The sequence below is a fragment of the Hemicordylus capensis genome, chromosome 4 (assembly GCF_027244095.1).
Source record: "Hemicordylus capensis ecotype Gifberg chromosome 4, rHemCap1.1.pri, whole genome shotgun sequence".
NCBI lineage: Eukaryota > Metazoa > Chordata > Lepidosauria > Squamata > Cordylidae > Hemicordylus > Hemicordylus capensis.
Window position 1 is genome coordinate 216,380,180 of NC_069660.1, and position 20,584 is coordinate 216,400,763.

General features: G+C 49.4%; 1 protein-coding gene across 4 annotated transcripts in view; it reads left to right on the top strand.

Annotated features, from left to right (window-relative positions):
• Positions 1 to 18,066, top strand: part of RNF182 (ring finger protein 182) — a 68,269-nt gene extending 50,203 nt beyond the window's left edge. The window contains exons 1-3 of one of the 4 annotated variants that reach the window (XM_053250119.1): positions 6,146 to 6,201; positions 10,095 to 10,240; positions 14,490 to 18,066. In XM_053250119.1, coding sequence (XP_053106094.1) covers positions 14,725 to 15,462 — 738 coding nt within the window. In that variant the 5' untranslated portion in view covers positions 6,146 to 6,201; positions 10,095 to 10,240; positions 14,490 to 14,724 and the 3' untranslated portion in view covers positions 15,463 to 18,066. Of the gene's footprint in view, positions 1 to 6,145; positions 6,296 to 8,447; positions 8,569 to 10,094; positions 10,241 to 14,489 lie in introns of those variants that run through there. The other 3 variants (XM_053250118.1, XM_053250120.1, XM_053250117.1) reach the window with 3 other exon arrangements.
• Positions 18,067 to 20,584: the final 2,518 nt, after the last annotated feature.

The following is a 20,584-nucleotide window of genomic DNA, read 5'->3' on the forward strand; positions in this document are numbered from 1 at the left end:
TGCCTCCGTGGCACACACCCCACCCCACTGTATAGTGTGTGTAGAAGGTAAAAGGGAGAACCCCCCCTTGCCCCCCCCCACTGCTGCCGTAGCCAAGTGGCGACTCTGCCTCCCCATCAATCCGCCACTGCCACCCCTTGCTAGCCTCTCTGGGCGTAGGAGGGTGGGCATGTGGGGGAGGGTGTCCCCATCACCCACCTGCCCTGATGCTGCCACTTGCCATTCTTGCAGTGCCAGCAGGGTGGGAGAGTGAGTGGCAAAGTGTCGCCCACAACTGCACACCCTCATTGGCAGTGCTACTCTCTGCATCTTGATGATGGTGCAGAGGGTGGGCGGGTGGGTGCAGTGTCACACCGAGGCAAATTGGGCACCTGGACTGCCCTCGCCGTGAGGCCCTCCACCGCTGCTGTGAGCCCCCTGCTGCCACCGCGAGCCTCCCCACCACTGCCATTGCCGCCATGAGGCCGAACCAGTGACCCTTGCGCGGATAGTCATTCCAGCGGTCACTCCCACTCCACCAGCAGATGGAAGGAGGAACCGGCGGAGCCCAGAGCAGTGTACTACATGTACAGAGCGGTGTACTACATGTACATGTACAGAACGGTGTACTCAAGTTCCTCCTCACAACAACCCTGTGAAGTAGGCTAGGCTGAGAGAGAAGTGACTGGCCCAGAGTCACCCAGCAAGTCTCATGGCTGAATGGGGATCTGAACTCGGGTCTCCCCAGCCCTAGTCCAGCACTTTAACCACTACACCACGCTGCAGGCAAGGGCAGCTGCAGGCAAGGGCAGGGACACTCCTGCTCTTGTCCAGTGACTTGCAGGGAACAGGAAGGAGCACAAAAATCCCCATTCAGCCATGAGACTTGCTGGGTGACTCTGGGCCAGTCACTTCACTCTCAGCCTGACCTACTTCACAGGGTTGTTGTGAGGAGGAACTTGAGTATGTAGTACACTGCTCTGGGATCCTTGGTGGAAGAGTGTGATATTCTATATTATTAATTCTTCTAGACGGGCCATGCAGGGCGGCAGGAAAGCAGTTTGACAGTTGGATCGGGGGCGATGTGAAGCAGCAGGGAGCTTGGAGGCTGTCAGGCGAGCAGGCGACAGTCCCTGGCAGTGGCAGGGGGAAGCAAGGACTGCAAGATAGAGAGAGAGAGAGATGGAGGACAGAGAGCATGAGCACGAGACTTTAGGCGGGGGAGAGACTTGCAGGGGGGAGCGGGGGTGGCGAGAGTGAGCAAGAGCGTTGCGGGAGTGGTGAGAGACTTGCGGGGGGAAAGCGGGAGTGGCGAGAGATTTGCGGGGGAGAGCAGGGGTGAGTGAGCGAGAGCATTTTGGGAGTGGCGAGAGACTTGCGGGGGGAGAGCGGAGGGTGGCGAGAGACTTGCAGGGGGCGAGCAGGCATGACGAGAGTGTTGTGGGAGTGGCAAGAGACTTGCGGGGAGAGAGCGGGGGTGGTGAGAGACTTGCGGGGGAGAGCGGGGTGGCAAGAATGAGCGAGAGCATTGCGGGAGTGGCGAGAGACTTACGGGGGAGAGCGGAGGTGGCGAAAGCGAGCGAGAGCATTGCAGGAGTGGCGAGAGACTTGCAGGGGGCGAGCGGGCATGGCGAGAGCGTTGTGGGAGTGGCGAGAGACTTGCGGGGAGAGAGCGGGGGTGGTGAGAGACTTGCGGGGGGAGAGCGGGGTGGCGAGAGTGAGCGAGAGCATTGCGGAAGTGGTGAGAGACTTGCAGGGGGAGAGCAGAGGTGGCAAAAGCGAGCGAGAGCGTTGCAGGAGTGGCAAGAGACTTGCAGGGGGCAAGCGGGGTGGCAAGAGTGAGCAAGAGCATTGCGGGAGTGGCGAGAGACTTGCGGGGGGGAGCGGGAGTGGCGAGAGACTTGTGGGGAGGATTGGAGGGTGGCGAGAGACTTGCAGGGGGAGAGCAAGATTGAGCGAGAGTGTTGCAGGAGTGGCAAGAGACTTGCAGGGGGTGAGCGGGCATGACGAGAGCGTTGTGGGAGTGGCGAGAGACTTGCAGGGAGAGAGCGGGGGTGGTGAGAGACTTGCGGGGAGAGTGGGGTGGCGAGAGTGAGCGAGAGCGTTGCGGGAGTGGCGAGAGACTTGCAGGGGGAGAGCGGAGGTGGCGAAAGCGAGCGAGAGCATTGCGGGCATGGCGAGAGACTTGCGGGGGGGGGAGTGGGGGTGGTGAGAGACTTGCAGGGGCCGGCCGGGTGGCGAGAGTGAGCGAGAGCGTTGCGGGAGTGGCAAGAGACTTGCAGGGGTGAGAGGGGGTGGCGAGAGTGAGCGAGAGCATTGCGGGAGTGGCGAGAGACTTGCGGGGGGAGAGCAGAGGTGGCAAAAGCGAGCGAGAGCGTTGCAGGAGTGACAAGAGACTTGCAGGGGGCAAGCGGGGTGGCAAGAGTGAGCAAGAGCATTGCGGGAGTGGCAAGAGACTTGCGGGTGGAGAGCGGGAGTGGCGAGAGACTTGGGGGGAGTGGAGGGTGGCGAGAGACTTGCAGGGAGAGAGCGGGGGTGGTGAGAGACTTGCGGGGAGAGTGGGGTGGCGAGAGTGAGCGAGAGCATTGCGGGAGTGGCGAGAGACTTGCGGGGGGAGAGCGGGCATGACGAGAGCGTTGTGGGAGTGGCGAGAGACTTGCAGGGAGAGAGCGGGGGTGGTGAGAGACTTGCGGGGAGAGTGGGGTGGCGAGAGTGAGCGAGAGCGTTGCGGGAGTGGCGAGAGACTTGCAGGGGGAGAGCGGAGGTGGCGAAAGCGAGCGAGAGCATTGCGGGCATGGCGAGAGACTTGCGGGGGGGGGAGTGGGGGTGGTGAGAGACTTGCAGGGGCCGGCCGGGTGGCGAGAGTGAGCGAGAGCGTTGCAGGAGTGGCAAGAGACTTGCAGGGGGTGAGCGGGCATGACGAGAGCGTTGTGGGAGTGGCGAGAGACTTGCAGGGAGAGAGCGGGGGTGGTGAGAGACTTGCGGGGAGAGTGGGGTGGCGAGAGTGAGCGAGAGCGTTGCGGGAGTGGCGAGAGACTTGCAGGGGGAGAGCGGAGGTGGCGAAAGCGAGCGAGAGCATTGCGGGCATGGCGAGAGACTTGCGGGGGGGGAGTGGGGGTGGTGAGAGACTTGCAGGGGCCGGCCGGGTGGCGAGAGTGAGCGAGAGCGTTGCGGGAGTGGCAAGAGACTTGCAGGGGTGAGAGGGGGTGGCGAGAGTGAGCGAGAGCATTGCGGGAGTGGCGAGAGACTTGCGGGGGGAGAGCAGAGGTGGCAAAAGCGAGCGAGAGCGTTGCAGGAGTGGCAAGAGACTTGCAGGGGGCAAGCGGGGTGGCAAGAGTGAGCAAGAGCATTGCGGGAGTGGCAAGAGACTTGCGGGTGGAGAGCGGGAGTGGCGAGAGACTTGGGGGGAGTGGAGGGTGGCGAGAGACTTGCAGGGAGAGAGCGGGGGTGGTGAGAGACTTGCGGGGAGAGTGGGGTGGCGAGAGTGAGCGAGAGCATTGCGGGAGTGGCGAGAGACTTGCGGGGGGAGAGCGGGCATGACGAGAGCGTTGTGGGAGTGGCGAGAGACTTGCAGGGAGAGAGCGGGGGTGGTGAGAGACTTGCGGGGAGAGTGGGGTGGCGAGAGTGAGCGAGAGCGTTGCGGGAGTGGCGAGAGACTTGCAGGGGGAGAGCGGAGGTGGCGAAAGCGAGCGAGAGCATTGCGGGCATGGCGAGAGACTTGCGGGGGGGGAGTGGGGGTGGTGAGAGACTTGCAGGGGCCGGCCGGGTGGCGAGAGTGAGCGAGAGCGTTGCAGGAGTGGCAAGAGACTTGCAGGGGGTGAGCGGGCATGACGAGAGAGTTGTGGGAGTGGCGAGAGACTTGCAGGGAGAGAGCGGGGGTGGTGAGAGACTTGCGGGGAGAGTGGGGTGGCGAGAGTGAGCGAGAGCGTTGCGGGAGTGGCGAGAGACTTGCAGGGGGAGAGCGGAGGTGGCGAAAGCGAGCGAGAGCATTGCGGGCATGGCGAGAGACTTGCGGGGGGGGAGTGGGGGTGGTGAGAGACTTGCAGGGGCCGGCCGGGTGGCGAGAGTGAGCGAGAGCGTTGCGGGAGTGGCAAGAGACTTGCAGGGGTGAGAGGGGGTGGCGAGAGTGAGCGAGAGCATTGCGGGAGTGGCGAGAGACTTGCGGGGGGAGAGCAGAGGTGGCAAAAGCGAGTGAGAGCGTTGCAGGAGTGGCAAGAGACTTGCAGGGGGCAAGCGGGGTGGCAAGAGTGAGCAAGAGCATTGCGGGAGTGGCAAGAGACTTGCGGGTGGAGAGCGGGAGTGGCGAGAGACTTGGGGGGAGTGGAGGGTGGCGAGAGACTTGCAGGGAGAGAGCGGGGGTGGTGAGAGACTTGCGGGGAGAGTGGGGTGGCGAGAGTGAGCGAGAGCATTGCGGGAGTGGCGAGAGACTTGCGGGGGGAGAGCGGAGGTGGCAAAAGCGAGCGAGAGCATTGCGGGCATGGCGAGAGACTTGCGGGGGGAGAGTGGAGGTGGCGAGAGACTTGCAGGGGGCGTGCGGGGGTGGCGAGAGTGAGCGAGAGCGTTGCGGGAGTGGCGAGAGACTTGCAGGGGTGAGAGGGGGTGGCGAGAGTGAGCGAGAGCGTTGCGGTAGTGGCGAGAGACTTGCAGGGGGTGAGCGGGCATGACGAGAGCGTTGTGGGAGTGGCGAGAGACTTGCAGGGAGAGAGCGGGGGTGGTGAGAGACTTGCGGGGAGAGTGGGGTGGCGAGAGTGAGCGAGAGCATTGCGGGAGTGGCGAGAGACTTGCGGGGGGAGAGCGGAGGTGGCGAAAGCGAGCGAGAGCATTGCGGGCATGGCGAGAGACTTGCGGGGGGAGAGTGGAGGTGGCGAGAGACTTGCAGGGGGCGTGCGGGGGTGGCGAGAGTGAGCGAGAGCGTTGCGGGAGTGGCGAGAGACTTGCAGGGGTGAGAGGGGGTGGCGAGAGTGAGCGAGAGCGTTGCGGGAGTGGCGAGAGACTTGCAGGGGGTGAGCGGGCATGACGAGAGCGTTGTGGGAGTGGCGAGAGACTTGCAGGGAGAGAGCGGGGGTGGTGAGAGACTTGCGGGGAGAGTGGGGTGGCGAGAGTGAGCGAGAGCATTGCGGGAGTGGCGAGAGACTTGCGGGGGGAGAGCGGAGGTGGCGAAAGCGAGCGAGAGCATTGCGGGCATGGCGAGAGACTTGCGGGGGGAGAGTGGAGGTGGCAAGAGACTTGCAGGGGGCAAGCGGGGGTGGCGAGAGTGAGCGAGAGCATTGCGGGAGTGGCGAGAGACTTGTGGGGGGAGAGCGGAGGTGGCGAAAGCGAGCGAGAGCATTGCGGGCATGTCGAGAGACTTGCGGGGGGAGAGTGGAGGTGGCGAGAGACTTGCAGGGGGCAAGCAGGGTGGCGAGAGTGAGCGAGAGCATTGCGGGAGTGGCGAGAGACTTGCGGGGGGAGAGCGGAGGTGGCGAAAGCGAGCGAGAGCATTGCGGGCATGGCGAGAGACTTGCGGGGGAGAGTGGAGGTGGCGAGAGACTTGCAGGGGGCAAGCGGGGTGGCGAGAGTGAGCGAGAGGATTGCGGGAGTGGCGAGAGACTTGTGGGGGAGAGCGGGGGTGGCGAGAGACGTGGGGGGTGAGCAGGGGGGCGAGAGTGAGCGAGAGCGTTGCAGGGGGCGGCGAGAGCGAGCAAGATCGTTGTGGGGGTGCAATGCCACAGGCTCAGTGCAAAACTATACAAATGCTCTGTGCAGGGTCAGCTAGTAAAATGTAAAATGAATGAATGATGTAATGTAATGTAAAATGAATGAATAGTATGACATGTGTCTGTGCAACTATTCCCCTTAGGGGATAGGGCTGTTATAGGAAGAAGGATTTGAGCTCCCTGCCTGGCATCTCAAGGTCGGGCTGAGCAGGAATCCTGCCTGAGAGCCTCGGGAAGCCACTGCCAGTCTGTGTCAACAGTACTAAGACAGTACTAAGCTGGATGGGCTAATGGTCTGACTCAGTGGAAGGCAGCTTCATATGTTCATATTTTCCCTTGGGCTCATTTGAAAGGTGCCTGCCACTTTAAGGAAGCTCAGTGCTGTTTGCTGGACAGGCTTTCCCCAAGCAAACTTCTGCTTGCTTTGCAGCCCACTCTGTTATCCAGTCTCTATGGTATCCCCGGGGCGGGAGCCTCTAGCGGGGTCCCATACCGTTTCATGGCTCCACACGGGCCCTGGGATGGGGTAGGCAACCTCCCCTGATTGCTGAACTTACTTTTAGAGGAGAAGCTGGGAACTGGGTGACCCTTTTTTGACAGAGCCCCTGTTTGAGAGCTTGGTGAGGTTCCACACGGTAGTGCTAACCCGGCCTTCAGACCTCAAGCCCTGTTTTTGCTGGTTGTGAGAATAGCTTAGCTTCACTGAATAAGATACAAGTTGACTGGTCCAAACCAGTAGGACAATACTTAATTTCACACAAACTATTGACTTTTAGGAATTATGTACACTAATACAGTGATACAAATTGGACTTGCAACAAAATATTGCAGTTAATCCCGAACCCATAAGAGTGCTAGTGGCTTTGGCTAGCCTGAAATAGGAGTCTTATAGTGGTTTTAAGGCTTACAGAGAGTTTCAGGAAAAAGATTTTTTTTTCCCCCTTTGCCATTCTCTTGAGGCCTTTCCCTGCTGTGCCATATATCACTAGAGCAGAGCTCTTCATCTGATAGGTTGTGACCTAGAAGTGGGTCATGACTTGACCTGAGGTGGGTTGCAGCATGCTTGCTGCTTACATTTTGAAAAGACTAGGATTTGAGGTCTCTGGGCCCTGCTGCCCAATTCCTTGGTCAAAGAGCATCACGGGGAAGAAGGAGGAAGGTGGAATGGTACCATGCTACTTTGTCTCTTCCCTTCCTTTAGTTGACATGACTTTGCTCCACCTCCATTTTTTCCTATTGATTTGGAAGGAGAGGAAAGGCTGGAGTGGTGGCAAATAGATGGTAACTGTCATGATTGTCTGTTCATGGGATCTGATGGGATCTGAGCTGTCGGTGACGGACCAGCAGAGGGATCTTGGGGTCGTGGTGGACAGCTCGTTAAAAGTGTCAGCTCAATGTGCGGCAGCTGTGAAAAGGCCAATTCCATGCTGGGGATCATTAGGAAGGGGATTGAAAATAAAACGGCTAACATTATAATGCCCTTATACAAAACTATGGTGCGACCACACTTCAAGTACTGCGTACAATTCTGGTCACCACATCTTAAAAAGGATATTGTTGAACTGGAGAAGGTACAGAAGAGGGCAACCAAGATGATCAGGGGCCTAGAGCACCTTTCTTATGAGGCAAGACTACAACAGCTGGGGCTTTTTAGTTTAGAAAAAAGATGACTGCAGGGAGACATGATAGAGATCTATAAAATCATGCATGGTGTGGAGAAAGTGGACCGAGAGAAATTCTTTTCCCTTTCACACAATACTAGAACCAGGGGTCACTCCATGAAATTGATTGCCAGGAAGTCTAGGACCAACAAACGGAAGTACTTTTTCGCAGAACGCGTGATCCACTTGTGGAACTCTGCCACAGGATGTGGTGACAGCCAACAACCTGGATGGCTTTAAGAGGGGTTTGGATAACTTCATGGAGGAGAAGTCTATCATTGGCTACTAGTCGGAGGGCTGTGGGCCACCTCCAGCCTCAAGGGCAGGATGCCCCTGAGTACCAGTTGTAGGGGAGTCACAGCAGGAGAGAGGGCATGCCCTCAACTCCTGCCTGTGACTTCCAGCGGCATCTAGTGGGCCACTGTGCGAAACAGGATGCTGGACTAGATGGGCTTCCTTGGGCCTGATCCAGCAGGGCTGTTCTTATGTTCTCTTATGCCATAGCATTTCTGTCACCAGCAGAAGGAATGGCAGCATTGCATTCACTAATCCACTACCACCACATGACCCAAGTTCAAATCCCCATTCAGCCATGATACTTGCTGGGTGACTCTGGGCCAGTCACTTCACTCTCAGCCTAACCTACTTCACAGGGTTGTTGTGATGAAAAACTTAAGTATGTAGTACACTGCTCTGGGCCCCTTGGAGGTAGAGCGGGACATAAAATGTAAAATTATAATACTAGGCCACGTAAGCCTGTGTTGTTGTAGGCCCTAGGACAAAAAGTGAAGATGAGCCTGTGCTAGGGATGTGCATGAACCATTTAAATGTAAATGTAATAATAAATAAATTTGATCCTGAACTGGTTTGACTTGAACTGGGACAGGTCACTGGTTCAATCATGAACTGGACCAGAGGTGGTCCGGCCTGCGATCAAACCGAACTGAGCCTGGTTCATGGTTGACCGGTTCGGCAGTTGGGTGGGGCTGTGCTTGTAAAGGGAATCTGGTGAGGATTCCCCTATACAAGCACAGGGGTGGAGGAATCCTTGAAAAGTCTTCTAAAGGGTGGCTGGGGGGCAGCGAGAGGGCACTTTTAAAAGTAGATTAAGGTTCTTACAGCCTGACAGCCGCTGCTGCTACTACTCAAAGCCCCTCTGATCCAGTCCAAGGACGTGGCACTCCTTCCAGCAACCACCTGCACAGTGGCAGCCTCCATGTGGCGGACCCGAGGTACAGAGAGGCCCTACTGGTAGCTCTGCCCCTGTAGCTAGGAACTGGAACTAGAACTTGGTAGAGCCATGTGCAGAACAGTGACTACAAAGATGAACTTGGATATAAGAAATGCAATTTCAAAATATCATTCAGGCAGCTATAAAACTTACTGGGTGGTGATGTGATGGCTAAGTCACTGTCTTTCTTTCTAACCTACCCGAGTAAATTTGTTGTGAAGATAAAGTGTGACTTTGACCTCCTTAGAAGAAGGGCAGGATGGTGTTATGGATGCTGTCCAATCATTTCTTTGATAAATAGATTGATAGGTAATAGTCTAGGGTGGTTGGTTGATGTTTCATCAAGATGGGTGTATTTTCATGAAGGGAAACTGGACCGAGGAAATTCCAGTCAAGATTCAGGAGCCCTGTGTGCTTACAAAAATGGGCAGCAGAAATGTTGGGCAGAGGACCAGGAAGTGACCATATGGGCGGAGCCATCCTGGTCAGTCAGTGCGGGCAGGCAACATGAGTAACCATATCTTTGATGTAGGGTAGAGAAGATTGTGCCAACAAATCAGGATGGCTCCTCCCACACAATCACTTCCTAATCCTTCATCCAACCTTTCTGCTGCCCACATAGTCTATTTTTGGGTGATTGGAAGATCCTTCTCCCAACTTCCCATTGTGAGAACATGTCCAATCTCTCTGTGTTTTTGAATGAAACTATCCATTACAGCTTGGAGAAGGCAGCACCGCTTTGGTATGTATGTGGAGGGGACATGTGTGCATGAGGGAAAGAGAGAGAAGCAGTAGTTGTGTGTGTGAGATAGAGAGAGAGAGAGAGAGAGAATGACATTAGCTAGGGGAGTGAAGTAGGGTGCAGCTTTGGAGGCTGCCCAAATTGTTCTGCCTTGTTGGAATGCCTGTTTGCCTCCACTTGTGCTTTGTGCTTGTATATTTGTAAATAAAGCAGATATTTCATGGATGTTGTAATCCTCTAGTGCAATCTCATCCAAGAAAACTAAGCTCAGTAGCACGACTCATTCAATTTCTCAATGCCTGAGGAAGCCAGTAGTGTGTAAAGTACAAAATCATCATCTTGTATGTAGAAAACTGCCTTCTCCTTCCCCACTTCTGTGTTTTTAATGCTGGGTTATACTTTGTTTCATGATCAAACAGCAGGAATTATTTTCTGTTTTGAAGGCATTTTCCCTTCTGCTTTTTAAAGTATACAATCAAGACTTTTTGTTGGCTACTTTAGAATACCTAAACTAACAAGAACTAGCAAAAAATTCACTGGATCTCTATGTGTTATGGCTAGTGGCTAAAATAAATAAAAACTGAACTAAAACTGGATCATCATGAATTTCTGAGAATTAATGGAAAACTCTGTACAGTAGAACAAGAACTGGGAAACAACACAACAGATTTCTTTAAAGACAGAAACGGAACTTGATCTGCACTTCTATCAGCTCTCTTTGTGTTTTGCAGTTCATTTCAATAGAGGCATGTAAATATTGTACTTCATTTTCTTCTGGTTGCCAGGAGAAGAGACAACATATAATTTGTGAGGAAGCATATGCTGAAAGGCATCAATCTTGTCTGTGAGGCAATGAAATCAATAAAATCCTGAAAAGCAGATGGATCTGAAGAAAAGGGCCTCTGAAGAAAAGATTAACGTCAAATTTGAGGTATGTCTGCATCAACACCCTTTGTTCTATTGCTTTTTCAATTCTGCCCAGTTGATCTATATTGTCCCAGTACGTTCCCAAAAAATGCCTGTTTCTTCCTCTTGGGGTTGTGGGTATAATATATATTTATTTTTAAATAATATGCAATTTGTGTAATTGCACCCCTGCACAGTGAAACAAACTACTTTGATTCATTATGCAAAAAATGGGATAGGACCCTGAGATGGAATTAATTGTTAACAAACCCCTCAGTAGAATTGTTAAGTGCACAGGGCTGTTTGAAGTTGAAAATAACTCCTGCATTCCCTGTCCCCAAAATAATGTACAGGATGTCTATTGTAAATGGAGACTTTTTGCAAAACTAGTCTTTAAATATGAAAACACTCCAACCATGAGGGAAGAGTGCAGGGCATTCTCTATAATAAGGGACACTGCGAGATGTTCTGTGTTCATAAGATATATATTTGAGTCCTAAAAATCACTGAATAGGTAACTGGATTCTCCTTCTAGTCTAATTGTGTCACTGCTACCTGGGCACTTATAACATCTTGGTTATACCTATTTATTGTCTCCCAGCATACTTGGAGATGATTGTATTCATCTTGAAAATGCTTGTCTGGTCTTCAACTTTGTAATTAGAAATACAATTGATTTTACTGAAACTGACATGAGTTAGGGCTATCATCCCATTAAATACATCTTAGTCAATTAATCCTAAGAGTGAAAATTGGTGAATGTATTGAAATTGCATAGAACTGCACATGAATAGAACCAATGGTTCTGGAAAATATATATCCTCTGTAATAAGCTTGAGTGTGATCCCGTGCCGCCTGTGTCTTTCTTGGCAGTTCTGGGCATGCGCAGAGCGCATGCCCAGAACCACCGAGAAAGATACGGCCGCCCAGACACGGGCGGCCGTGTTGGCCAAATCGGCCCAAACAATTGCCGCTGCCGCCGCCGCCCGAACACCCGCCCTCCCAGCTGCCCGAGTCCTCCTCACCCACCCACCCACCCATGATTAAGGGCCAAATCGGCCCAAACAATTGCAGCCGCGGCCGCCGCCCGCCCGCCCTCCCAGCTGCCCGAGTCAGTCGGGTGATCAAAGACCATATTCTGAGAAGGAGAGAGGAGCTCGCAAACAGAGCTCCTCTCTCTGCAAAGCCTCTGCCCAAACTGGCGCTATGGACGCAAAGGATGCATCAGGCGTCCTTTGCGCCCAAAGCGCCAGTTCGGGCAGAGGCTTTGCAGAGAGAGGAGCTCTGTTTGCGAGCTCCTCTCTCCTTCTCAGAATATGGTCTTAGATCGCCCGACTGACACGGGCCGGGGTTGAGGAGGACTCGGGCAGCTGGGAGGGCGGGCGGGCGGGCGGCGGCGGCAATTGTTTGGGCCAAATTGGCCCTTAATCATGGGGGGGGTGAGGAGGACTCGGGCAGCTGGGAGGACGGGCGGGAGGGCGGCGGCGGCGGCAGTTGTTTGGGCCGATTTGGCCCTTAATCGGGGGGGGGCGGAGGAAGAAGAAATAAAGGGGGGGGGAATCTAGCGCCCGTTAGTATAACGGGCTGAAAAATACTAGTATATATATATTTGATAATGTATACACATGTCATAAGAGCAGCCCTGCTGGATCAGGCCCAAGGCCCATCTAGTCCAGCATCCTGTTTCGCACAGTGGCCCACCAGATGCCGCCGGAAGCCACAGGCAGGAGGTGAGGGCATGACCTCTTGCCTGCTGTTACTCCCCTGCAGCTGGTATTCAGAGGCATCCTGCCTTTGAGGCTGGAGGTGGCCCACAGCCCTCCGACTGGTAGCCATTGACAGACCTCTCCTCCATGAAGTTATCCAAACCCCTCTTAAACTGATTACCGGGGTAGCTCCCCATGAGGTGCATTGAGGCTGTAGCCTCAGGAAGCAGCTTTGGGGGCATTTTGGAAGGTGGCAGAATGTGCCCCCATGGTCTACGGCCATTCTCCAGTCACTGCTGCTGCATGGCTCTATACCATGGCACTGGCTTAATCTTGGGGTAGGAGCCAGCACCCGAGGAACTCTTACCCCTGGACTTCAGGGCCGAAGTCCAGGGCCTCCACCCACCCACCCCCGGGGGCAGCAAATCTTCTTTAGTCTGTCCCGGGTAGTGTGGTCACCATGCTGTGCCACTGGCCCATTCTGCACTGGGTGGCCAAGCGTGACTCTTAGAGACAGAGCGGGGGAGTGGGGAAAGAAACATGTGGGATGGGAATATGTCAAGTTGTGTGATGAAATGGTTTTGCTAATGCATATTTGCATAAATATACCTGTTTTATATTCTTACATTCTTGTGAGTTCAGTTTCATGCCTAAACATTAGGGCAGTTCCCTAAACATTTGCTAAACATGCTTCATTCCTCTAAACATGCCTCACCCTTCACCCCTCCTCAAAGTGGCACTTCATCAGACCTAGTTGCTGATAAGGATCTTAAATGTTGTGGGTCTCTTTGGGTACTAGCACATTAAAAACACAATTATTGACAAATGGAAAATCTGAAGAGATTAGGAAAAATCAATAAATATTCTAACAATGTGCATCTCTTCCATTATTAATGGACACATTTCGCTCAGATATTAATAGTCTTGTTAGACTTTGCTTAAGCATTTTTTGAAAGTAACCATTTAAAGCAGGGAATAAATCAAAAACTAAATAATAAAGTAGGATCAATAGTAAAATATTTCAAATACTTTAGGAACAAGAGGCCTGTGAAGGAAAGAATGTTAAGAACGTAAGAACAGCCCTGTTCAGACCCAAGGCCCATCTAGTCCAGCATCTAGTTCTGTGGCCGCTGGAAGCCACAGGCAGGAGTTGAGGGCATACCCTCCCTCCTGCTGTTACTCCCCTGCAACTGGTACTCAGAGGCATCCTGCCTTTGAGGCTGGAGGTGGCCTGTGGCCCTCCGACTAGTAGCCGATGATAGACCTCTCCTCCATGAACTCATCCAAACCCCTCTTAAAGCCATCCGAGTAGCTGGCTGTCGCCATATCTTGTGGCAGAGAATTTCATGTTCTGTCTCAATATTCCTAAGAAGGCCAGAAGATTAAAAATCAGTAAGGAATGTACATTTCTCAAGGAAGAAATATTCATACTGAAGGGAATCCAAAGTGTGCTATAACTTATGAACAAGAAAATAATACTTTAAAGATTGATGAGGTATTGTGTGTGCATGGAAAAATGCTGATGTAAGAAAATAGGCTGTGCTTCGCATATAGTTTCACTGGGCTTTTTCCATGCTGTTGATGTGCTGCAAGGCAAAGCAAGCAGGAGTTTTAAGCAACACTTTTGAGGAATGGTTCGTGCATCCATGTACATCACTTGATTTCTCACCACTTCTTAACCCTTGTAATTCTGTTCCAGCTGAACACGGTGGTGAAATGAAACCCAGCCTCTGGATGTCTCTTAATGCACCACACAAGGAGTGCGGTGTATTGAGGGGTTTCTCCTCAAGCTGGGCACTCCAGGTGCCTGGCTCTGTGTCTGTTCGGGCTGCCTGCAGCCCGAGCCCACACACATGACCCCAGACCTGGATAAAAGGATGCATTTGCGCTCTTTTACCCGTGTAAAAGCCCAGGGGGGAAATTCCCGGGCTACTCCGGGAGGCAGCACTGGGATCGCCCTCAATCCTGGCGCTTCACACGAGCAGCCCTACCCAGTAGGGCTTGGGTAGGGCTGCCCGAGCCTAGGTAGGGCTGCTCATGTGAACAGCCTCTATGTGGAACAGTTATAATAATAGTATCAATAGAATAGGAGTTTTAAAAGCAAGTTTTATTATGGTGGCAAATCTCTAACTGAGATACAGAAATCAAGCGACTAGCCTATTTCCTTTTAGTGCTGAGATTTGGGCTTTTCCCACCCAGTGTTAATCTCCACAGCATCCATCTGTAACAGGTACTGCTTGTTTGGACTGGGCGACAGAAAGAAACAGCCAACACCTTAGGTGTGGATGTAGTGGATAGATACTGGGCTTCAGCTCTGGAGACCTGGGTTCAAATACCTGCAGAGTCTTGAAGCTAACTTTTTGCTTTGGGCCAGACATAATTTCTCAACCTAACCTATCTCAGAGTTGTTGTGAACCTAAAAAGGAAAAACTCCAGTAGAGCACCTGGCAGGGGGAAGTAAATTGAGTATAGCCTGGTACATCTCAGTGACACTGGCCTCATGGGTTTTGAACAAACCTGCAAATTAAGACATAATATGAATTCATTTATCTTTTCCCCTTTCTACAGAAACTCCATATTTTATTTTCCACATGGACATATGAAAGACATTGAATCTGAAGGACAAAGTAGAAAGTGGTGCAGAAAAGCAGAAGATGAATGAAGACTATCAGTGCTTTCCTCCTCTGACTGGTCTGAGTGTTGTAATGATCAGAAAGGAGCTCCAAAATCTTTGTTAAAGGTTGTTAAAAGATTGTCAGTCTTTGGCTGACATCACCAGGAGCCTAAAGCACATTCAGAAGACATGACCAGTCTACTGCCAGAGGATACGGTGGAGTCCCAGGGCTCAGATGAGCTTGAATGCAAAATCTGTTACAACCGCTATAACCTGAGACAGAGAAAACCTAAAGTTCTGGAATGTTGCCACAGAGTATGTGCCAAATGCCTTTGCAAGATCATAGACTTTGGGGATTCTCCTCAGGGAGTCATTGTTTGTCCATTCTGTAGGTTTGAGACATGCCTGCCGGATGATGAGGTCAGCAGTCTTCCTGATGACAACAACATCCTTGTGAATTTGGCTTATGGAGGAAAAGGGAAGAAGTGCCTACCAGACAATCCTACAGAACTGTTACTGACTCCCAAACGGCTGGCCTCTCTTGTTAGCCCTTCTCACACTTCCTCAAATTGTCTGGTTATAACCATCATGGAGGTGCAGAGAGAAAGCCCCCCAACCTTGAACTCAACCCCAGTTGTGGAATTCTACAGGCCTACAAGCTTTGACTCTGTTGCATCTGTGCCCCACAATTGGACAGTGTGGAACTGTACATCCTTGCTCTTCCAGACTTCAATTCGAGTCCTAGTTTGGTTGCTAGGTTTGCTATATTTTAGTTCTTTGCCTTTAGGGATCTACTTACTGGTATCAAAGAAAGTCACCCTGGGGGTAGTTTTTGTCAGCCTTGTTCCCTCGAGTCTTGTTATTCTCATGGTTTATGGCTTCTGCCAGTGTATATGCCATGAATTTCTGGACTGTATGTCTTCTTAGCAGCTATTGCAATGGAATAAGCAATTAAAGATGTGAAATTGCCATAGATGTAGCATAGTCAACTTATACTTCTCTTTTGTATTCTTATTTATTACTGTTATCCATCAAAGGAATGTTGACCAGAGTTTTGTGATCTCTCTCTTTTTTTTTAAAGAATAATTGAATTGTTGTTTTCTTCTGCTGTATCCTGTTCTACTAACAAATTAGAAATATCTTTTTAAAAAGATTAAGCAATAGAAAGGGAAAGAGGCAAAAACAATTGCCTAACTAGGTGCCTGATCGTACACTGTAGTAACTTTTTAATGTCCAATAGATTACACATATAACCATACATAATTGGGCTTTCTGGAACAATTTCGGATGAAATGCCTATTATGCTTTAAATTGTCTCTTATTTCCACTGATGGGTTACACAGCTCTGGGATTTAATCATCTGGGAACCTTTGCTGCATAAACTCCACTGAATTGTGGAGGAACAGACATCTGATAGGGTAATTGAACATTTTATTGGGGTTGCACAGATTTCCCAGTAGATTGTGCCCTGGTCTTTAAAATGCGCAAAGAAAACAGGTGCTTCCATCATAGCATTTGATATGCTCGCAGTGATGAGAAGAAATGGCTATGGAAAAAGGGTAATAGTTCTTAAAATTGAAATTAATTAAATAGATGGACAGTTGCTAAGGAGAACATCAGCTATCCAGAGGTGTGGACCACAACAATGCAGGAGTGTATCTTTGCCCACTGCTCTTCTCAAATTTATATCTGTTGTTCATTAAAAGTACTACAAAGCCTTACCTGCGATAGAGAGAGCCTCTTTGCATGCAGAAACAGGCTTCTTCATAAAAAGCAGCTTCTTTTTGTGTGCAAGAAAATCAAGCGGCATCCAGAGGAATCTGTTCTACATGCAGCAGCCTGTTCGCATACTTCCTTGTGCACATACCTTGTGCAAGAGCTTATGCATCTATGCACACATTTTTCTTCCACTTGTGGCCCTCTGGGTTGCAGTGTTTATATTGTAATCTTAATACCTAAGCTGAAAACAAAGAAAAATGAACATATAAAGGGTTGTTATAAAGTGCTTTAGGGGGGTGAAATCATGCTTTCCCTAGAACATAGATTGGGGGCAGAATACCACTATGGCCACATGAACTAATTCATTAGAACTTCTTTTTATATGGCCATACAGTCATCATCAACAACGATGTTATTAGCTGACATCCATACTAGCACTGTGCTGGTACAACAATGCTGACATCCAGACTAAAGCTGCATCATTGGGTGAGGTGGGGAGGGCAATTTTCATCTATCTGCCCCTCCCTGTGGAGCCCACTGTACCTCCTGAAAGCATGTCCCTAAGGGTTGAACAGCCCTCGGGGACATATGTCCAGGAGGCACAGTGAGCTTCAGAGAGAGGGGTTGATAGATGAAAATCTCCCTTCTCCCACTCGCATGATGACACAGCTTTAGTTGGAATGTCAGCACTGCTACTACTGCAGTGCTAGTGTGGATGTCAGCTACTTATTAATTATTTAATTAATTAGACATCATTTATTTATTATGCTTTTTATCAAAAAGGTTCTCAAAGTGGTATGCAGCAAAAGGAATAAGAAAATTGTTCCCTGCCCCAAATTTTTTTGTTCAGAGACTCAACAAAGAGCAGAAATTGAAGCATGAATCAAAACAGGGGCCCACCAAATCTCACTAAAACAATTCAAAACTCTAGTTTCAGTTTTGCAAAATAGGATCAAACTTCCTACATCCAAGATTGAAGATATGTTTAAGTGTAAAATGAGAAAATACATTGAGTTAATCTGCATAATTATATTTCCTCTTTCATTTTATTTTAAATAAATCAAATGTTGATTAATGTTTATAAGTCTCTGAGGACTTTATAACAAGCATATAGTGTTGAGAATAACATGCAACCTATCAAGGAGCAAGAAAAAAACAAGTACTGTGAATAGTATGTATACAAACAGGAAATAATACGATATATTCCTTTTTCACAAAAAGTCATGTAAAATTTAAAGTATCTCAATATTAACAGACTATTTACATAACGCAGTCAAAGCTATGCACTTCCAAGTGCCATAGATTTTCAGTGGGAGAGTCTGAGAGAGGGCTAGCAAGAGTTTATGCTTCCATTGATACCAATGGGACTTTAAAATGCTTAACTTTGTCTAAATTATGCCCTATTGGGTGGCGGTGGTGGTGATTTTTTGTTTTTTCCTATATTTTACAAAGCAAAGTACTCAGAGTTCTAAAGAAATATAAATTGTCCATTACTAATAACCAGCATTTAAAAATTAGCATTTCTTAGAATATTACTGTTCCTTTAAAGTGCTTGTGGTAAAACATGTGTAGTCAGATGAACTGGCATACCCAGTACCAGTAAACCACAAAGTGTAATGAATTCATGACTCAGTCAGATGTGAACAAGTCCATCCAAGAAAAAATGTTTTGTCGTGCCTGTAATGTTTGTATAGTCTCTGTGTATATGTGTATATGTTACAAGGATTTATATATTTGTAGGGAATTCACATTAAGTTTGTCCAAGTTGTACTGTTTCCTAATAAACGGATTCATGATGCAGGATGAAATGTAGATAAATGTGTACTGTTTCTGTAAATGTCTGTGCATTGTGCTTTTAGTCATACCTGGTGTTTCTGCCTGTCTATGTTTAACCTGTGCATTTTTTTAGAATTATTATTGATATGGTACCATCTTTTACATATTCTTTTTAAATGTGTTTGAAGGCCAATTTATACGTTTATATAGTTTCCACTCAGATAGCTAATAATTGTGGTTCTCCTCCTAATGAATATCATGCTTGAAGAAGCACAAAAGGGATGGGCAATTTTCCCCAATCCTCCTTTTTATCTGATGCCCCCCTCCCCGAAATATGTCCCTGAGGGTTGGGGACAGATCCTTGATGTATTCAAAAGTCTTAAACATTTTTGCCACAAATGACATCACAATGTTGCCATAGTAACATTATTACAATGTCATCATAACAACGTATTAAGGCTAACCTGGGTTAGACTGTGCGTGTGAAGCAGCAAGATCCACACAGATCCTGGCACTCCAGCCCTACTTTAAAAAACAAAAAGTAGCTTGACCCTACTTTTAAGCCCAGCATTTAGCCAGGGTTAAGGTCATGAGTGTACCCTTAACCCGGCTGCCAGGATTGTATGTCTCCTCGGGATTCCTCCTCCTCGGGATTGTGTGTCTCCGCCAGGGATTACGGGAGACGGAATTGTAGGCCAACATCTGTAGGAGGGCTGAAAATGAGCAGCCTTGAGGTAAGGCTAGGAAAGATAAGTCATTCTGTTTCCCCCCATTTGCAACACTGCTCTAGGCAGTGGAGATGAGAGTGGCTTCATGATGGTAAAATAGGAAAAACCTGGCCTCATGAAACAAGCTGATTCTGAACTGTATTATTGGGGGAAGGTTGTACATCTGAACAAACGGGGTGAGCACAAGAGGCTCAGTACTTGGGCTATATATCTATATCTCTATATCTCTATAGACATCTGCAACATTATGTATTTACAGAACCAAGGTCTGCAGCTTATATTGCTTCTGCCAACCAGACCCAGGGCTCCTTATGTTCTGCATCAGTGTGGTAGCTTGCCAAGAGAAGACGCTGCTTATAGGCATGACTGCTTTAGTTTTTTATTATTAAGAAGAAATATTAAGAATATTTATATGCCATTTTTCGATTTTAAAATGTTGTTAAAGGGGTTCATAAGGGTGCTTTCCAGATTAGACCCTGCAACGGGGTCACGGCGGATCTCAGAAGTGTGCTTTCACACTTCCTGTGTTGTGACACCAAAGTCCCTATGTGGACAACAGGGTGCCGTTCACATTTCCAGTGCCTTGCTTTGAATTTAATCGGATTTAATTGCTGCAATATAGAGCTAGGATGTCATATATCTGGCGTTAAAAGGTGTTGTTTGTTTGGGTTGTAAGTTTTTGTGAGACTGCTCCCCCTGTAGGTTTTATGTTGTGAATGTGATTTGCCAGAACGAGGCATTTAGCTGCTCTTGAGCGGCTAATCTGGAAAGCACCATGGTGACAGAGAAGATGGGATGGTTCCTTGTCCCAAAAGAGCTCACCGTCTAAACAGAAGCACAAGGAAACACTAACAACCACTACTGGGAGGAACACTGTGCTGGGATGAATAGAGAGAGTTGCTCTCTCCTTACTAAATATAAGGGACACACACACACACAAACTAGTTTAAAAGGTGCCTCTTTGCCCAGTTATCAGGGAATAGCCAGAGATAGCAGCTATTTTGTACACAAGGGGGGCCAATGGAATGCCACCTGGACTTATACAACCTCTGACTCTGCTGTAGCTGGCTTCAGTCTGCCTCTTCCTGCTTCCATGCCTCTAAGTTTCCTGACTTAGCATCCTCATTACTTGCCAGCACATCTCTGTGCCAGGCTCCCCTGTCTGTCTTGCTGGACTTGCAGCCCTACAGTCTGTTCACTTTGCAATCCCATCACAAGGACAACTCCCCCTTTTCAGCAATTGGATCAAGTTTATTGCAGAGGGGTAGGTGGATATATTGTGCAAATACATTATTTATTTTTAAGAATAAAAGTGTGAGTATGCAGTACAGTGAAGAGGAAGTTCATACGACGACAAGCAAAGATTTGTTCCTGTCACTAATGGACAAAACTGAAATGCAATGGAATATGATAACAACTGGCTATAGCCTCAAGTCAGACTTACTTGGCTATAGCCCCAAGTGCTATAATCTACAGACAGCAGTGTAAAATGGATACCATCCAAACAAGAACAGAAAACTACATATATGTTCACTACAATTCTCAGCAATGAAGATGTGCTGAGGTAGCTCAGTTCAGCAAATGAGTAGTAGACATACACTAATGGTCCACTAGCCTAGAATTAACTGGCAGCATCAAGGACTTGAGCTGGAATTCTGTTCCAGTCTTGCTGTGAGACATTTGATAAAATAAGCCAGGGTTCAAACCAGAGGCTTTGCAATGATAAGACATAAAGGCAGAGGTGTATCTAGGGGAAATAGCGCCTAGGGCAAGCACTGAAATTGCGCCCCCTGTCCAAACATCTGACACCCATCTTTCAGATAACT